The sequence below is a fragment of the Schistocerca americana genome, chromosome 1 (assembly GCF_021461395.2).
Source record: "Schistocerca americana isolate TAMUIC-IGC-003095 chromosome 1, iqSchAmer2.1, whole genome shotgun sequence".
Classification (NCBI taxonomy): Eukaryota; Metazoa; Arthropoda; class Insecta; order Orthoptera; family Acrididae; genus Schistocerca; species Schistocerca americana.
In genome coordinates this window covers 144,377,369-144,395,083 of record NC_060119.1, presented here as the reverse complement: position 1 = coordinate 144,395,083, position 17,715 = coordinate 144,377,369, and the positions used below count along the sequence as shown (strand labels likewise).

Genomic DNA, 17,715 nt, shown 5'->3' with positions numbered 1-17,715 from the left:
TCACCGCTTCTTTCACAAAGCTGGTCACAGGAGATGCTCCAAAAATGAACAGTGATACGGCTTAAATCCTTGTGACTTTGATTTGATTCCAAAGATAAAGGAACTACTTTGTGGCATTCGCTTCAAAACTGTTCCAGAGATTCGACAGGCAGTAGACCGCTCCATTCGCACCATCAACAGAACAGGCTCTGCTAATGGTATACTATGCCTTCCACATCACTGCCAATGGGTCCTACACAATGCTGGTAGTGGACTGATGACCTCAGATGCTAAGTTGCATAGTGCTCAGAGCCATTTGAACAATGCTGGTGACTACTTTGAAGGACAGTAACAGGTGCAAACATGTAACTCGTTTGTATCGGTTGTGAATAAATAGTTGCCACTATTTAAGTTCCAACCCTCATATTATGGAAATATTAATTTCCAAACAATACTATTTCATAGGTTACCACTCTTTCTCAATGTTAATGGTGTGCTTTCATGTGTACAGTTGAGTTATTGATTCCATTTTATGCACAGTATAATGACAACTGATCCAGTCATCTTGTTCAGGCATTGCAAGTTGAGCTCTTATGCATAGTCGCTGCATATACTCTTATCTGCACAGTTAAGTATTACTGGCATTGTGCCACTGTTTATAGCACAGTTCGACTCCTGGAACCAGGTACATTCTTTGGTACTCATTTGTTTTTGATGCCTTTTTAGGAAGGTCATCGTACTGAAAAATCAACCTTATCCCACATGTTTATTTTGTGGATCATCATCTCACCATAGAGGATATCACATGATCTCTCAGATTTTCTTGGCTTCTCAGTACACTGAACTTCCAAGTAAGATGTTGAGAAAAGTGAGCATCAAAGTGCGCAATTGACACCAGGAGTCGAATTTAGCTATTAATAGCCATGCGTCAACAACTAGACTAAATAGTCTGGGTGGAGTCTGGGCAGTGAGTAAGCAGCTTAACAACAGAGCTCATGGCACCAGAAGCAGGTTGTCGGTTTGATGTATTGTTAGTTCTCCTTTTTAATCTGTGTTTTTAATTATAGATCACAAATAATGACATAAAAATGAAATACTAGAGATGAAATTCTACTGTGCCATGATGACAGATGCTTGAAATCATAGTGTTTGTACCAGTCTTTGATCACAAGTTCAAAGGCTGACGTAAAAACTCCAATTTGAAATATGAAAACTGCAATTTGAAATATAAAAATCCTCATCGTGCCCCCCCCCCTTTTTTTTATTATTGTGAAGCGATTTATATGTACGATTGAAACTTGGATCACAGTGACCACAGGAACATAAATCACAGTCCGTCCCAATGTCCATCCAGCAACCTGTTAACTGTTCTACCTAACTTAATATTCAAATATTGTTGATGTTGATGCTGAAAGACACAACGAAATGTCAAATAAACTACAGCTATCATAGTGATGCACTCATTTTCACATAATAAGGAGAGACATTTAACTGTTTCACACTAAATATCTTTTGATACATTACTAGGGACTGGAAAATGTAGCATCTATTTTTTTGCAAAATTCGTGTCTATTTTTGTCGAAATTCCATCTACTTTCTTTGTTGCTAAATGATTAGACACACAAATTTAAAAGGTTGTCACACTACATGAGCAAAGACAAACAAATTATCAGTTCTTTGAAACTGACTGTCAAAAAAGTGCTGATTGGGAACTTCTTGACTGGAATGTTTGCTTTTGCAAAAACTTAAATGGACTTTGTTTTCTTTATTTGTCTGCAGCATTTAAGCTTTCAAAAATGATTGTCCCATTGAAAATCAGCAGTATTTTCCCACCAGTTAAGTGAATGCCACTCTGATATGAAGTTTTTCTCTGTACTTCTCCCCCCCCCCCCCCCCCCCCCCTCCAATCAATTTGAAGATTAATAAATCTGCAGACTACTCATTTCAACTTTTTGTGGGCATTCATAGCCATACGACCCAAGCTTGACAACACTGCAGATAGAACTGACAAGGCACTAGCATAGAAGTAGAATTGAACGTATGGTTACTTGTTTTTAACATTAGGGGAAGAAGTTCAGTGCTGCCAAAAAAATGTTACAGATTTTATTTTCCAATCATATATCTCAGAGGGCAGGCACTATAGGCTGTAATGGCAGATGCTGGTGAGTGTAAACAGACTATAATTTTGACCACCACAGAGGAAGGAGCAGTGCAGACTCCATCTCTGTTTCGCTGGGCAGCAGCCTGCAGCAGACCGGACACATTATCACAGGGATTGCCAATCTCGAAGAAGAAGAAGAAAAAAAAAGAAAAAAAAAGAAAGAAAACAACAAGCAATGCATTACACAAAGCATTCACATGCAGCTACCACGCAGTTGCTTGTTGCATTTAGCAAAATATTGTTAACGATGTAGCTCAGGTGTGACCTCTAGAGGTATTTGATGCAGCTACAGTTCAAAACATCTGCCATCTAATTTGTCACATTAAAACTGCCCACATTATACTATTTTTTCAGCTTTAGCTAAAAGGCAAACACATGTGTTTCTTTCTTATAAAATGCTAGGTTCCATGGCTGAGTACTATGTTGCATTACACAATGTGAATCTTAAACAGACCATTCAACTGTCCACATTGGCATGGCGCGAAATCACAGAGCGCATTGGTGCATCATTGCGTTTGTACACTACATTTTGCTAGTAGGTTCTTGGGCACATTATCTTTCCAAATTATGGTTTGCTAGATGATGTGCAATGCCAGTAACTACTTACATTTTTGATGTTGTATGCAAAAACATAACTATTTCAAACTAGCTCTGATAAATAGCCCATTTGGATACAACTCGTTATGAAACAGTGTTTATTAAGTAATTTCACATTTGGAGGCAAAATTCTCACCTCTTTCTCATTTATCTCAAAATGCAAATTTTTTCAGTCCCTGTGCACTCCAAATATTGATAATGTATATTCAGCTTCACAAACCCACAGCACAACTCATAAAACAATGACCAATGTGTGTTTCAGCCCTTTCAGTTACTGAGATAGACATATTTGTTAAATGTGACCATGATGCCTCATTAGTTGAAATGTTCTTGATTAGACAGTCAGTGATATGAAAATTTTGCAGAGCTGACAGGAAACTACAAACTAAAAAAGCATTATTGTTAGTCACGGAGGAAACAGGTGATGAAATATATTTAATTTATCCAGAGATGTTTAAAATGAAAATGTTTGGTGCATCTTCATGTGTGCCTATCTCTAATGATCATTGAGAGAGAGAGAGAGAGAGAGAGAGAGAGAGAGAGAGAGAGAGAGGGGGGGGGGGGGGGAGGGGGGGGGGGGGCACCGGATTGAACCCAAGGTCTCATTGTACTTGCCATACTGCTCTTCAGCTTCTACATGATCTGTGCTTATTTAAATCAGAGGCATACATCAGGAATGTTGATTGAACAAATATTTTAACTGTCTAACCACTTTGTCTCTCACTTAGGTATTGATAAAATGACTGAGAAAGAATCCGCTCACCCATCAGTACAACAACTGTGTGACTTAAGTGCTGCAGCAGCTGTTAATGGAATTATGCCAAATGAGCCTCTGCAGACTGCAGGGTCTCAGCCAGCTAGCCAGCAGGGAGGTACCACTGATAGTGTGAGACAGGTAGATGGTGAGGAGCAGCCACCACGACCAAAAAGTGTGGTTAGTTTGTTCTCATTTAACTTGATTTAGTACTTAACACTTAGAAAATGCATGGATTGATCCCAGATATGTAGTTTACTGTTTATAGTATTGTTTATTGAATTGAAAGCTTTTGTCAGGTGTAAAAATATGCCTGCAATCTGCATCCTGTGGTCCAACAGATAGTAGGCTTCATGGAAGAACTGCGTAATTACTGCAGTCATGTCTATCTCTTTTTTTAAAACGATGCTAAGAATCTACTAGCAGTTTGTTTTGTGAGAAAAAGGCACTAATGTGGGACAGGGTAATACTTTCAAATATCTTACTAAAGGTGGGACTTTAATGATATTCATCTATACTAAATAAAAGAAAGTATTTTTTCTAAGAATATCTGTACTGTGTCTTCCATTACAATTTGTGGATGTAAAGGAGCATTACATATACAATTACAGTTTGTGCATTCTACATAACATTGCATGAACTCTATTAGACAGCATCAAATGACAGTTCCTCAAATTCTGACAGATCACGAGACTCTTTCTTGCATTTTGTGACATCATTTTCATTGTCATGGCTTGATTTTTATTCAGTAGCACTCTCCACCTTCCAAGTCAGGACACTGCAGCATGGAATAACTCCCAAGCCATCAGGTACCACAGTGCATAGTAAACTGCTACTGTTGTCCCACCTTGAAGATGCACAGTGTCTGTGCATACCAGTTTACATGCATAAGCAATAACAAAAGCTTCCAAACAGCTTACAGTTGTAATCTACTTAACTAATAAAAATACTTTCACCTGTCGTGATCATCATTCTTCGGTTAAGTTGACATTACATAAAACATTGCTTTACCGAAGTGATGTGTTGCACCACACTACATAACTTTATATGAATTGTAACATTTTTGCTGGTTATAGTATAATCTGTTCTACTAGGGCATATGTCATTTACTCTTTTCTATTGAAATTTGCATCTATGTTGAAGTCACCAAATGTGGAAAGGTGCTCAGGGCCAGCCCAATCAACTACACTATTATATCTATCCTTGGAGCACATTAAATCAGCATTTGTTGGACTATGTACCTCAGTCACTTATGCTTTACTAACTTAAAATCATTACTGTGGAACAGAACACCCAGGATTTCAATTGACCTTTTTTGTGTATTGTTAAAGACAGGAAGTTTTTTAATTGCTGTATGTTAACTTATACAAATAGCCATATCACCACCTTTATGGCATTGCCTGCAACAATTGCTTGCTATTAAGTTGCCTCATAAATTACTTTTCTAAAATTTAGTCCATGTTCAGTTAGTAATAACACCCGTGGGCAGTGTTTCTGTATGAATATTTGCAATGTATCTTATTATCCTTTCATATTGATTTATCACTTTGAGTCAACATTTATTTAAGTTACATTTTTACAATAAGCTGTTGCATGAACTGGGGCTTTTGGACCATTTTACAATGATTAGTTACTTATTTCACAGCTTGGCTTTACACTAAGTGCACAGTATTCAGGAACATCTGAACTATTTTTTGTTTCAAAAATTTTGTTGACAGAGAACCAGAACTTTATTAAATTTCATAAAGTGATTATTAACGAATCTTTCGACAGTTGCACTATTTATATTTGGCAACTAGTTCCAAACTGTACAGGTTCATTTTCAAGCCTGGCCCACTGAGGCTGCACTGAAATTGCCTGAACTTAACAATAAACACTGAAGTTCATTATTAAGATCAGGCACTTTCAGTGCAGTGTCAGTACGCCAGGCTTGAAACTGGACCCATAAGGTTTGAAACTAGTCACCAAAGGTATATACTGCAACTTTTGACAGATTTGTAAATAAACACTTTGAGACATTGGAACTACGTACCTGAGCACTAATAAGATGGTTGTTTGTCCTAATATTTTCTTATAAACTTTGTCATTAATAACCCATCACACTTTCGCATGAATAATTTGTCTTTATTACTGTCCTTTGAGGATCACTTTGGCACAAATATGATTGCATTGTGGTGCAAGGAAAAGTTATCAGCTTATTGATGAAAAATCTATGACAGGTAGCTAAGTTGGATCTGAAGCAAACAGAACATTTTTCTTCCTGACATCTCCACAGACAAATTTTTATTTGGATACTTGTAGCATGTAGAGTGTAAAACAATGTGTATCCTTGATACTGCTAAACTTAATTATTATTTGTGTATATTCTCAAATGCAATTTCACCACTACTCTGTGTTGTCCAAATTAAAATGCCACCCTTAAATGTGAGAGGAGGGAAGCATTTTAATTACCATTGATGCTGAGAGAAAAAAATATACAGTTTCTCATGTTCTGACTATAGTTAGACAGTGGTAATAATGAATACTCAATCATACCATCCGAGCAATTTAATAGTTTGGGCCTCAACCATTCACAAGTATAAAGATGAGTGAAAACTAGAAAATTTCAGAGTTAATGAAAGTTCAGAGAATAACTTGGTTGCTTCAGAAAGTCCCAGAATTCTGCTTCACTGTTCTACTACGTTTTAAATAAAACGCTATGTATATCACTTTTCTTGTCATATGTTGTGACTGATTATCAAGTACATTGGTGGAATATACATTGGCCATCTGACAGCTTCCGAAAGACAATAATGAAGCCTGACTTTGTGGCTCATACGCAACTTCCTTTTCTATAAAACTAAATGATAAAGTATGTAATTGCATGTAAGATTTACAAAATAACAAATAAGTTATGAGATAATTTTAGTTACTTACATCAAAAAATGGCCCACATATTGCCCTATATGTTTTGATATTCAATTTGGAAAAGTTTACTTAATTTCGTATATAATTTCAATGAATTTACAGTACAATAATTTAAATTACATTTAGTTAATTATAAACAAGTTACTTTCAATAAAATATTATTAACAGTATTTTGGTTCAGTTTCAAGTAGAGCTATCATTTTAAATGATGATAATGAATAAACATTGTAGTTTTCAGAACTAGGGGAGAGGTAAATTCTCTAGAATATGTGGTGCAACATGACTACATAGTTCATATCATGAAATTTCAAATATGGTTTGTAAAGAAATGGCTCATTCCCCATATAAATCTGACAGCATATTAATGTGAAATTTAATCTGAGATAATAAACCCATTTGTTGTGTTATTTTAAAGGGCTGTTTACTACTGGAACTGGATGTAGACATAACAGTATAAAGTCCAGAAAGTTAAAGATATAAGCTAAAATGACCTCTTCAGAGAATGTTGACATGAGGAAGGAATTTCATGTAGGGATGGGAAGGTAGTCCCGTTTCAAAATGATATATGTAACATGCAACTGGTTAAATTTATGCATGACACCTTTTATAACAACTGGCATTTATGATGAGTTTGCCATCTTAAACGAGTGTATTTTTTTTTTTAATTGGCTGACTATGCACTTTTTATGCGGTGTCTGAACTATCTCAAATGCAGAATGGTTCAGTTGTTGTTGCTGTTTCTGTTGGGGCTCTCTTCTAAAATACTAGTGAAAGACTTTTAGTAACGAACATAGTTTCATGTCAGTACACACACAATGTAACCATGTTCCTCCTCCTTGCATTTTTCTGTCTTGCTCTGCCTCTTCCACACCCCTCCATTTTGTCTATATTGACTTAAACAACAATTTCGGTCACAATTTCTTTCCCTATAGTGAAGCAATGATTGCTGAAAATAGCTGGATAATCAGTCCAACATGAGACAGCAGGTATATTATCAATGTTGGTAGACAATTCACCTTTCACTTTACTTTTGTCAGTTGAATGCTCTATAGCAACAATAAAGCAGAGATTGTTTTAGAGAGATAATATACACTGTTGGAATGATTTTTGTTGAAATCAACTGTGAACACCTCCCCCCACCCCCACCCTCTCTGGGCCTCACGGTTCTTTCGTGAGTTTGTGCATGGCACACATGGGGCCCCAAGTTATTGCAGCCCTTTTTGCTTCCCGTGTTACATTTCTTCCCCCATGCCCCCCCTCCCCAACCTCACTCCTTCCTCTCTGTCCCCTCTTTTGCTGTTGTTACTTATGTCGACCTGCCTATCCATCTGATTTCTGCATTCCTTGTTCCTTCCTTCCCCTGTTCCTTCCCTGTTTTAGCCCCCCTTTGCTCTGCTAGGTCAACCAGCACATGGAGCCAGTCAGTGTGATGGGGCTGTTATGTAACCAACTGGCTAAGCCCAACGGCAACAGAAGGATCACACGCCTGACACCTGAGTTGTTGCCTCCCCATGTATGCTTAGGAGTGGTTGCTTGTCTTTCTGGAACATCAGAGCTCCTGACAACGGCCACAGTGCCAGATGCCCCTTGCTGTGGCTGGATGGTGTGGTTTTTTTTTTTTTTTTTTTTTTTTTGAGTGGGGCATCATCAAGCTTCTAACTTGTTTGATTTGGCCCATCATGAATTCCTCTCCTGTGCCGACCTCTTCATTTCAGAGTAGTACTTGCAACCTATGTCGTGAATTACTTGTTGGACGTATTCCAATCTCTGTCTTCCTCTACGATTTTTGCCCCTGTGCAGCCGTCTCTAGTACCATGGAAGTCATTCGCTGGTCCTGTCTTATCATCCTGTCCCTTCTCCTTACCATTGTTTCCTATATATTCCTTTCCGATTCTGCACAGAGCCTCCTCATTCCTGACCTTATCAGTCCACCTAATTTTCCAACATTCGTTTGAGCACCATTTCTCAAGTGCTTCGATTCTCTTTTGTTCCGGTTTTCACACAGTCCATGCTTCACTACCATACAATGCTGTACTCCAGATATACATTCTCAGAAATTTCTTCCTCAAATTAAGGCCTATGTTTGATACTAGTAGACTTCTCTTGGCCAGGAATGACTTTTTTTCCATTCCTAGTCTGCTTTTGAAGTCGTCCTTGCTCTGTCCGTCATTGGTTATTTTACTGCCATGGTGCAGAATTCCTTAACTTCATCTACTTCATGACCATCAATCCTGATGTTAAGTTTCTCACTGTTCTCATTTCTGATACTTCTCATTACTTTTGTCTTCTTTTGATTTACTCTCAATCCATATTCTGTAGTCATTAGATTGTTCATTCCATCAGGAGATCATGTAATTGTTCTTCACTTTCACTCGGGATAGCAATGTCATCAGTGAAATGTATCATTGATATCCTGTCACCTTTAATTTTAATTCCACTCTTGAACTATTCATTTATTTCCATCATTGCTTCTTCAATGTACAGATTGAACAATAGGAGTGAAAGACTACATCCCTGTCTTACACCGTTTTTAATCCAAGCACTTCGTTCTTGGTTATCCACTTTTATTATTCCCTCTTAGCTCCTGTACATATTGTGTATTACCCATCTCTCCCTATTGCTTACCCCTATTTTTCTCAGAATGTTTAACATCTTACTCCATTTTACTTTGTCGAACACTTTTTCCAGGTCGACATATCCTATGAACGTGTCTTGATTTTTCTTTAGTCTTGCTTCTGTTATCAACCACAATGTTAGAGTTGCCTCCCAGGTGCCTTTTCTAAACCCGAACTGATCGTCATGTAGCACATCCTAAATTTTCTTTTCCATTCTTCTGTATATTATTGTTGTCAGCAACTTGGATGCATGAGCTATTAAGCTGATTGTGTGATAATTCTCGCACTTGTCAGCTCTTGCAGTCTTCGGAATTGTGTGGATATTTTTCCAGAAGTAGATGGTGTGTTGCCAGACTGTAAATTCTACACACCAATGTGAATAGTCACTGTGTTGCCACTTTCCCCAATGATTATCGAAATTCTGATGGAATTTTATGTATTCCTTCTGCCTTATTTGATTGTTACTCCTCCAAAACTCTTTTAAATTCGGATTCTAATACTGGATCCCCTTATCTTCTAAATCAACCCCCGCTTCTTCTTCTAGCACATCAGACAAATTTTCCCCCTCATAGAGGCCTTCAATGTACTCTTTCCACCAATCCTCTCCTCCTCATTTCACAGTGGAATTCCCATTGCACTCTTAATGTTACCACCTTTGTTTTTGATGTCACCAAAGGTTGTTTCAATTTCCCTGTATGCTGAGTCTGTCCTTCTGACAATCATTTCTTTTTCGATTTCTTCACATTTTTCAGGTAGCCATTTCATCTTAGCTTCCCTGCACTTAATATTTATTTTATTCCTCAGTGACTTGTATTTCTGTATTCTTGAGTTTTCCAGAACATTTTTGCGTTTCCTCCTTTCATCATTCAACTGAAGTATTTCTTCTGTTACTCATGGTTTCTTCACAGGTACCTTCTTTGTATCTATTTTTCTTTCCAACATCTGTGATGGCCCTTTTTATGATACATAGCGAGCTCCAAAAAACTGGCCATTCTTCTACAGCTCTCTCTTCGGATAGTAATGGATCATTGAAAGCTGCTTCTTATGACCCTGCGGCTTTCCCTTCCCTGGCTACACCCTGGGAGAAGGGCCAGGCTCGCCCGCTTGGGGAGAAACACTTTCCTCGCTATCTTGTCTGCACTGGGGAGGATGGGGACATAATCTCTCCCAAAAAGCTGTTATTTTTAGTGGAAAATATTGAAGACAAGTTTGGTGAAGTGGAGTCTCACAGTAAGATGTGTTGGGTACACTGTTGATTGAAACTACTTGTGCCACCCAGTCTGCAGCCCTTTGTGCTTGGGATCATCTTGGCGATGTCTCGGTGTCCATTACTCATCTGCAGTCTTGGAGTATGGTTTAGGGGGTCATTTTTCATAGGGCCCTTATCCTTCAAACAGATGAGGAACTCCAGGCGAAACTGGAACAGTGGGCCATTCATTTTGTTCAGCGTGTTATAAGGACAGTCGCACTGATACTGGCACCATTATTCTGGATTTTGAGAGATACCCTCTCCGAGAGTGTCAAGGTTATACAGGGTGTTACAAAAAGGTACGGCCAAACTTTCAGGAAACATTCCTCACACACAAAAAAAGAAAATATGTTATGTGGACATGTGTCCGGAAACACTTACTTTCCATGTTAGAGCTCATTTTATTACTTCTCTTCAAATCACATTAATCATGGAATGGAAACACACAGCAACAGAACGTACCAGCATGACTTCAAACACTTTGTTACAGGAAATGTTCAAAATGTCCTCTGTTAGTGAGGATACATGCATCCACCCTCTGTCGCATGGAATCCCTGATGCGCTGATGCAGCCCTGGAGAATGGCGTATTGTATCACAGCCATCCACAATATGAGCAAGAAGAGTCTCTACCTTTGGTACCGGGGTTGCGTAGACAACAGCTTTCAAATGCCCCCATAAATGAAAGTCAAGAGGGTTGAGGTCAAGAGAGCATGGAGGCCATGGAATTGGTCTGCCTCTACCAATCCATCAGTCACCAAATCTGTTGTTGAGAAGCGTACGAACACTTCGACTGAAATGTGCAGGAGCTCCATCGTGCATGAACCACATGTTATGGCGTACTTGTAAAGGCACATGTTCTAGCAGCACAGGTAGAGTATCCCGTATGAAATCATGATAATGTGCTCGATTGGGCGTAGTTGGAAGAACATGGGGCCCAATCAGGAGATCACCAACAATGCCTGCCCAAATGTTCACAGAAAATCTGTGTTGATGACGTGATTGCACAATTGCGTGCGGATTCTCGTCTGCCCACACATGTTGATTGTGAAAATTTACAAATTGATCACGTCGGAATGAAGCCTCATCCGTAAAGAGAACATTTGCACTTGAATGAGAATTGACACATTGTCGGATGAACCATTCGCAGAAGTGTACCCGTGGAGGCCAATCAGCTGCTGATAGTGCCTGCACATGCTGTACATGGTATGGAAACAGCTGGTTCTCCTGTAGCACTCTCCATACAGTGACATGGTCAACGTTACCTTGTACAGCAGCAACTTCTCTGACGCTGACATTAGGGTTATCGTCAACTGCACGAAGAATTGCCTCATCCATTGCAGGTGTCCTCGTCGTTCTAGGTCTTCCACAGTTGCGAGTCATAGGCTGGAATGTTCCGTGCTCCCTAAGGCGCTGATCAGTTGCTTCGAACGTCTTCCTGTCGGAACACCTTCGTTCTGGAAATCTGTCTTGATACAAACGTACCGCGCCGCGGCTATTGCCCCATGCTAATCCATACATCAAATGGACATCTGCCAACTCTGCATTTGTAAACATTGCACTGACTGCAAAACCACGTTCGTGATGAACACTAACCTATTGATGCTACGTTCTGATGTGCTTGATGCTAGTACTGCAGAGCAATGAGTCGCATGTCAACACAAGCACCGAAGTCAACATTACCTTCCTTTAATTGGGCCTACTGGCGGTGAATCGAGGAAGTACAGTACATACTGATGAAACTAAAATGAGCTCTAACATGGACATTAAGCATTTCCGGACACATGTCCACATAACATCTTTTCTTTATTTGTGTGTGAGGAATGTTTTCTGAAAGTTTGGCCGTACCATTTTGTAACACCCTATATGTTATCGGTGTGATGTGAAATCGTATGTCCTGCCACCCATGAGATGTTTTCGGTGCTTGCATTTCAGGCATAGGTCTTACTGCTGTACAGTGGGCCATCTTTGTGGTGAATGTGGACACCAACTCCATGAGGGAGCCGGCTGTGTTGTGCCACACGTGTGTTTTGTCATGACTATCTCCCTCCACACTCACCAGACTGCCCAGCTTATAAGAAGGAAAAGAAGATCCAGGAGTATAACTCTCTTGATCATTTATCTTATACTGAGGCTCATCAGAAATATGACCAACTTGACTCTGTGTTGATGAGTTCCACCATTGCCTCTGTTATGTTCTTTCCCCTCCTCCCTCTTTCTCACTCCAATCCTGGCCCCCTCTTCTTTCCCTCTCCCCTGCAGATTCTTTGGTGCCTGCCAGTGGTGGGACACAGTCTGGGGACCCTTGTCCCCATCGTCTCTCAGGCTGGAGGCCTGCTATCACAACTCAGCTATGGGACACGCAGTCCTTGTGCCACTAGGTAGCCAACTCTCTTGCAGTTGTGGATCTTGCAGAAGCCTGCTGTACCCTGCGCTCCTTGACCTCTCGCCCATTCGCTTACTGTTTAGGTATCTGCTCCATGCTTATTGACTGGAACTGTAATGGATTCATTCTCAAGGAATCTCTTTTTACTGCTACTCACTCACCGACCCTTCATAGATTTTGTGCTTTATCAAAACCAGCTTGGCCCTTTGAAAGCTTCTGGTGTTGTTTGGAGGTTAGGACCCAAGGACTTTGTTAGTTCCTGGACTCCCTTTCATACTACATTGAAAGCAGTTGCTGTCCAGGTCCAGTTGGACTCACTTGTGGCTTTACGTTAAATCCCTTTTTGCTCGGTCATGGGCTGACCCTTGGAAGACTACCCCACCCATCTAACAAAACTTCACACAATCACACACTTCACACACCACATGGTGTTCTTCCTTCTGCATCTCTCAGTGTGAATCTGCCACCTCCGTCATTTTCATATCAGCCATACTAGGTTGACCCATGGTTTTTTACACAGCATTGAACCACCCACTAAATATGCCCTCCTGTCTTCCTTGTCCCAGGTGTTAGCGGACACCCCTCACATGGTTATGTCTGTCCTTAGTTTTCTTTTCAGGAATCAGAGTCCCTCAGTTAGTGTTGGCATTGCCTCCACAGTGGTCAGGTTCTCTCTCCCCTTTTTTCCCCACATTTTTTTGTGTCATTTCATTTCCCTTTTGTGTGTGTCTCCTTCCCTTGGTGTTGTCCCCATTGTGTTGTGATCATCATATGTTGTAGGGATTGGAAGGTGTTGTTGGCAGTGCTTGTGCTCCAACATGCGAAGCATTTCTGGGGCTGTCCTGCTCCCCCCCCCCCCCCCTGCCCCCTTCTTCTTCTGTTCTTTCCTCTTTCTGCTGCCCAGACATTTGTTTGCCCAGTGTTACTTCCCCTTGACTGAATCATGCTGTTTGTGTTGTTTCTCCCTCGGTTTCTACATCCTTAGATCATGGGACTGATGACTTTGCTGTTTGTCCCCCTCCCACCCCTTCCTCCGCCCCCCCCCCCCCTCAACCAACCAACCAACAAGCAAGCAACCAACCAACCAACCAACCACCCACCCACCCACCCAACCAACCAACCACCCAACCAACCAACCAGCCAGTCAACAAAGAGTGAGCCATTAATGCCTGTAGACTAACACCCATCTGTCCACATTTATTACACATGAACCACTGATCACATATACCCAATCTGTCTAAACAATTGCAATACTCCCCAAGATTTATATCATTATGTACATATAATTATTATACAGCTTCAGAGCAGTACTGATGTCTCATGTGGCACCTGTGTAGAGTAGCCATTTGCTTGATAGCCAGCTCTTTCTAAAGCTGTCATGCCGACTTGGATATCAAGTAAAACATGATGTGCAATCCAGCAAGACCATTGTAGTCTTAAAATAAAACTGGCTGACACAACAAACCAAAGCAAAGCTGAATTAATTACACATTGGGAATAAAATAGAATGATTGCACAATGTAATGGTGGTGGTGGTGGTGGTGGTGGTGGTATTTCTGGAGCTGCTGTGGCTGTTACTATATATAGTTTTACCCATGCTGAACTGAGGGAGAGGTACAACCAGATTATTTTATATGCTGTGTACTCGATACTTTACTGAATGATGTTGACTAACTTTGTGGCACTAATATTAATTCATTTTCAGCCAGCAACACCCAGTTCTCCCACAGCTTCAGTGCATTCTGCAACTATGTCGCACTCCATGCGTAAAATATCAGATTCATCAGTGTCAAATGTGAGTTTACAGAGGTCTGCCTCTCAGGTAAGTACCCACAGTTAGTGAGATTTTGTCACGTTTAATATACACTGTACTGTTACTACTTGTGCACTAGGAAACAAAACAGTGGTTTAGTTATGTTCTTATTAATGTTTTGGTCAGACAAAGTAAATTAGCGGCTCCAATGTTGTTATGATAAGACACCTGTTTATTCATATGCATCACAAAATAATTATCTTTTTAATGCTTCATTTTATATACTCTGCCTTGATATTTGCAAGGACACAGTGAGGAAAGGAATTTTATTCAGTAGGTTATCATATATCAGATTTATCCGTGCATGGGAAATCCAGGATGGAATAATGACAGTATAATGAAAATGATAGATTGATACCCACTATATAGAGGAGATGTTGAGTTGCGGACAGGCACAACAAAAAGACTGTTAAACATGTGAGCTTTCAGCCAAAAGGCCTTCTCCAGAAGTATGCAACACACACACATACGTGACCACTTTCTCTGGCCATTGTGGCTGGACTGCAAGCAACTGCACGTGATGGGAGAAGCAATCTGGGTGGAGGAGTAAGGAGGAGGCTAGGGTAGGGAGGGACAGGGATAACATGGTAGGGGAGGAGGACAGTAAAATTCTTCTTGCTACTGTTGAACACAATGTCCAACTGATTCCAAACCCACAACCTTCTTCCCGGCGACTATAATCAACGATATCCTCTCCCACAATTACTCCTCCTTCGAAAGCATCACCTACAAACAAATCCTTGATAGCAGTGGGCACTTGCATTGCACCCTCCTATACCAATATATTCATCTAGAGGAATCCTTCCTAACCACTCAGAATCCATAACCCCTTACGTTGTTCAGATTCATTGAGGGTGAGAACACACTATCCACTTTTCTTGCAAAACTTCCAACACCTTCTTGCCCATTCACTTCACCTGGTCCCACTCACCCAACAAGCCACCTTAAACAGATCATCTGTGCCTTATCTCTCCAATTATCCATCTACTGCCAGAGTCCCACCAGCAGGCCACAAAGGAGCAATCCCCCCCTCGTGACTCAGTACTACTACACAAGACTGGAGCAAGTGAATCACAATCTCTGCCCAGGTTTCAACTACCTCTTATTGCACCCAGAAATGAGGATAACCCTTCCCACTAACCTTCTCAGAATTCCACTGGCCACTGAACATGTGCAATAACCTCATCCACTCCTACTCTTTCCTACCCCCAACCCCTTTCCTCATGGCTCATTTCCCTGTAATAGACATAGATGCAAAATCTGTTGCATACATCCTCCTACCACCACCTGCTCCAATACGGTCACAAGCATCATCTACACATCAATGGCAGGGGTAGTTGTGAAAGTACTTACATGATCTACGAACTAAGCTGCAACTACTGTGCTGCGTCCTACATGGGCATGACAACCAACAAGCTGTCTGTCTGCGTGAATGGCCACCGACAAGAAACAGGACCATCTGGTTGCTGAGCACGCTGCCTGACATAGCGTTCTTCACTTCAATGACTGCTTCACAGCTTGCACCACCTGGATCCTTACTATATATACCACCTTTTCGTAATTGCGCAGGTGGGAACTCTCCCTGCATTATGTTCTACATTCCAGTAACCCCCCCTCCTCCCCGCCCCCCTCCTGGCCTCAACCTTTGTTAGTCTCTATACTACACCCTCTTATCCCCTTCCCTGCTCTCAGTCCAGCACCACCCAGCCCTCTGTTACACCAATACACCCACAGTCTTTTTCCCCTCCTGTTTCTCTCCTTTTCTGCTCCCCTTCACACCCCACCCCCACCCCCACCCCCACTCCCAACCCCATCTAACCATCCAACTGCACATAGCAAACTCTGACTTGTTCCCGCCACACATCTGCACACTCCCACAAGCAGCACCTTACCGCCTACCACCCATAGCCTGCTATCCCTCCCCCTCCCCACCCCACCCCAGCCACCTCATTACCCTGACCACTCAGATTGCTTCTTCCATCATGCATAGTTGTTTGCAGTCCAGTCTTAGTGTGCAGACACAGTGTTCCTGTGTGTGTGTGTGTGTGTGTGTGTGTGTGTGTGTGTGCATTGTCTACTTTAGAAGAATGCCTTTTGGCTGAAAGCTCATATGTTCAGCCATCTTTTCACTGTACCTGTCTGCAACTCATAATCTCCTCTTTTTACATAATATTGCTTTTATGTTATTTGGTGAACAAGTGTTCAGTTCCTTACAAATGAGATGAATCCCTGCATAGCTCTCGGAAGACACAGACAGTATGTAAACAAGAACTTGCTGAAAACTGTTGGCTTAATAATCATACAGCAAAAAAGAAAAAAAAAAACTTAGACCATTACATGCTTCTTCAAATTATTAAACTACTGTAGTAACAGGGAAAACTGTATGGTGTTGTTTGTGTTATTACATCTGCTTGCATCATATTGCAATGTAAAAGTGTAGTTGATGCATTCAGTCTTGGACCTCTAAACTTTGGCACAAAGATATTGTGAAGACAGTGATGACATGTCATCATCAAAACACTGAGATGACGATATTGCTGATGTCAGTCTTATGAGAGTTCCTGTGAAACTGCCAAATGTTATTTGATAATAAATAAGTAAATTTCAAATATTCTTTGTATGATACTCCAAATTTTCAATTATGTTAGTCATTTTTATCATACTCTCAGCTGTTGTTTCATCTATTGTCCTTCACCTGTTGTAAACATTGTCCTAGTAATTTATGTCACTGCTAACTGTATGGAACAGTAGAATTGCACATTTTTGTTGGAAATTGGTAACTGGCACTTGACCATTGCCTACAAATATACAGTTAATCAATATAATACAATAAAGGGTATTACAGTATATAGTTAGTTTGAATCTGAGAAATCTAAAACTATTCTGCTACAATGTTTTCATTTCTCAAACTATATTTAGAGTGTGATGACTTCCAGTTATTGGTACAATGCACTGTTATGTTCACAAGATGGATTCAAACAATTGAAAATCTGGACTGCAGTAACAGTGTGAAGTGGATAGATTGCTATTCACCACATAGAGGAGATATTCAGTGGCAGGCAGGCACATTTAAAAGTAGTGTGTTGGAAAATACCATCTTTTTAGACAAAGTCCTTCATCACATGAGAGACAAATACACACACATGCACGTCCGCCGCTCGTGGTCTCGCGGTAGCGTTCTCGCTTCCCGAGCACGGGGTCCCGGGTTCGATTCCCGGCGAGGTCAGGGATTTTCACCTGCCTCGAGATGACTGGG

At 40.7% G+C, this 17,715-nt stretch overlaps 1 protein-coding gene across 1 annotated transcript in view; it reads left to right on the top strand.

The window, feature by feature from the left end:
- Positions 1–17,715, top strand: part of LOC124551183 (protein HID1) — an 87,820-nt gene that overhangs the window by 62,310 nt on the left and 7,795 nt on the right. Inside the window, exons 13-14 of the mRNA XM_047126175.1 lie at positions 3,466–3,671; positions 14,352–14,468. Of these exons, the coding sequence (XP_046982131.1) occupies positions 3,466–3,671; positions 14,352–14,468 (323 nt within the window). The remainder of the gene's footprint in view (positions 1–3,465; positions 3,672–14,351; positions 14,469–17,715) is intronic.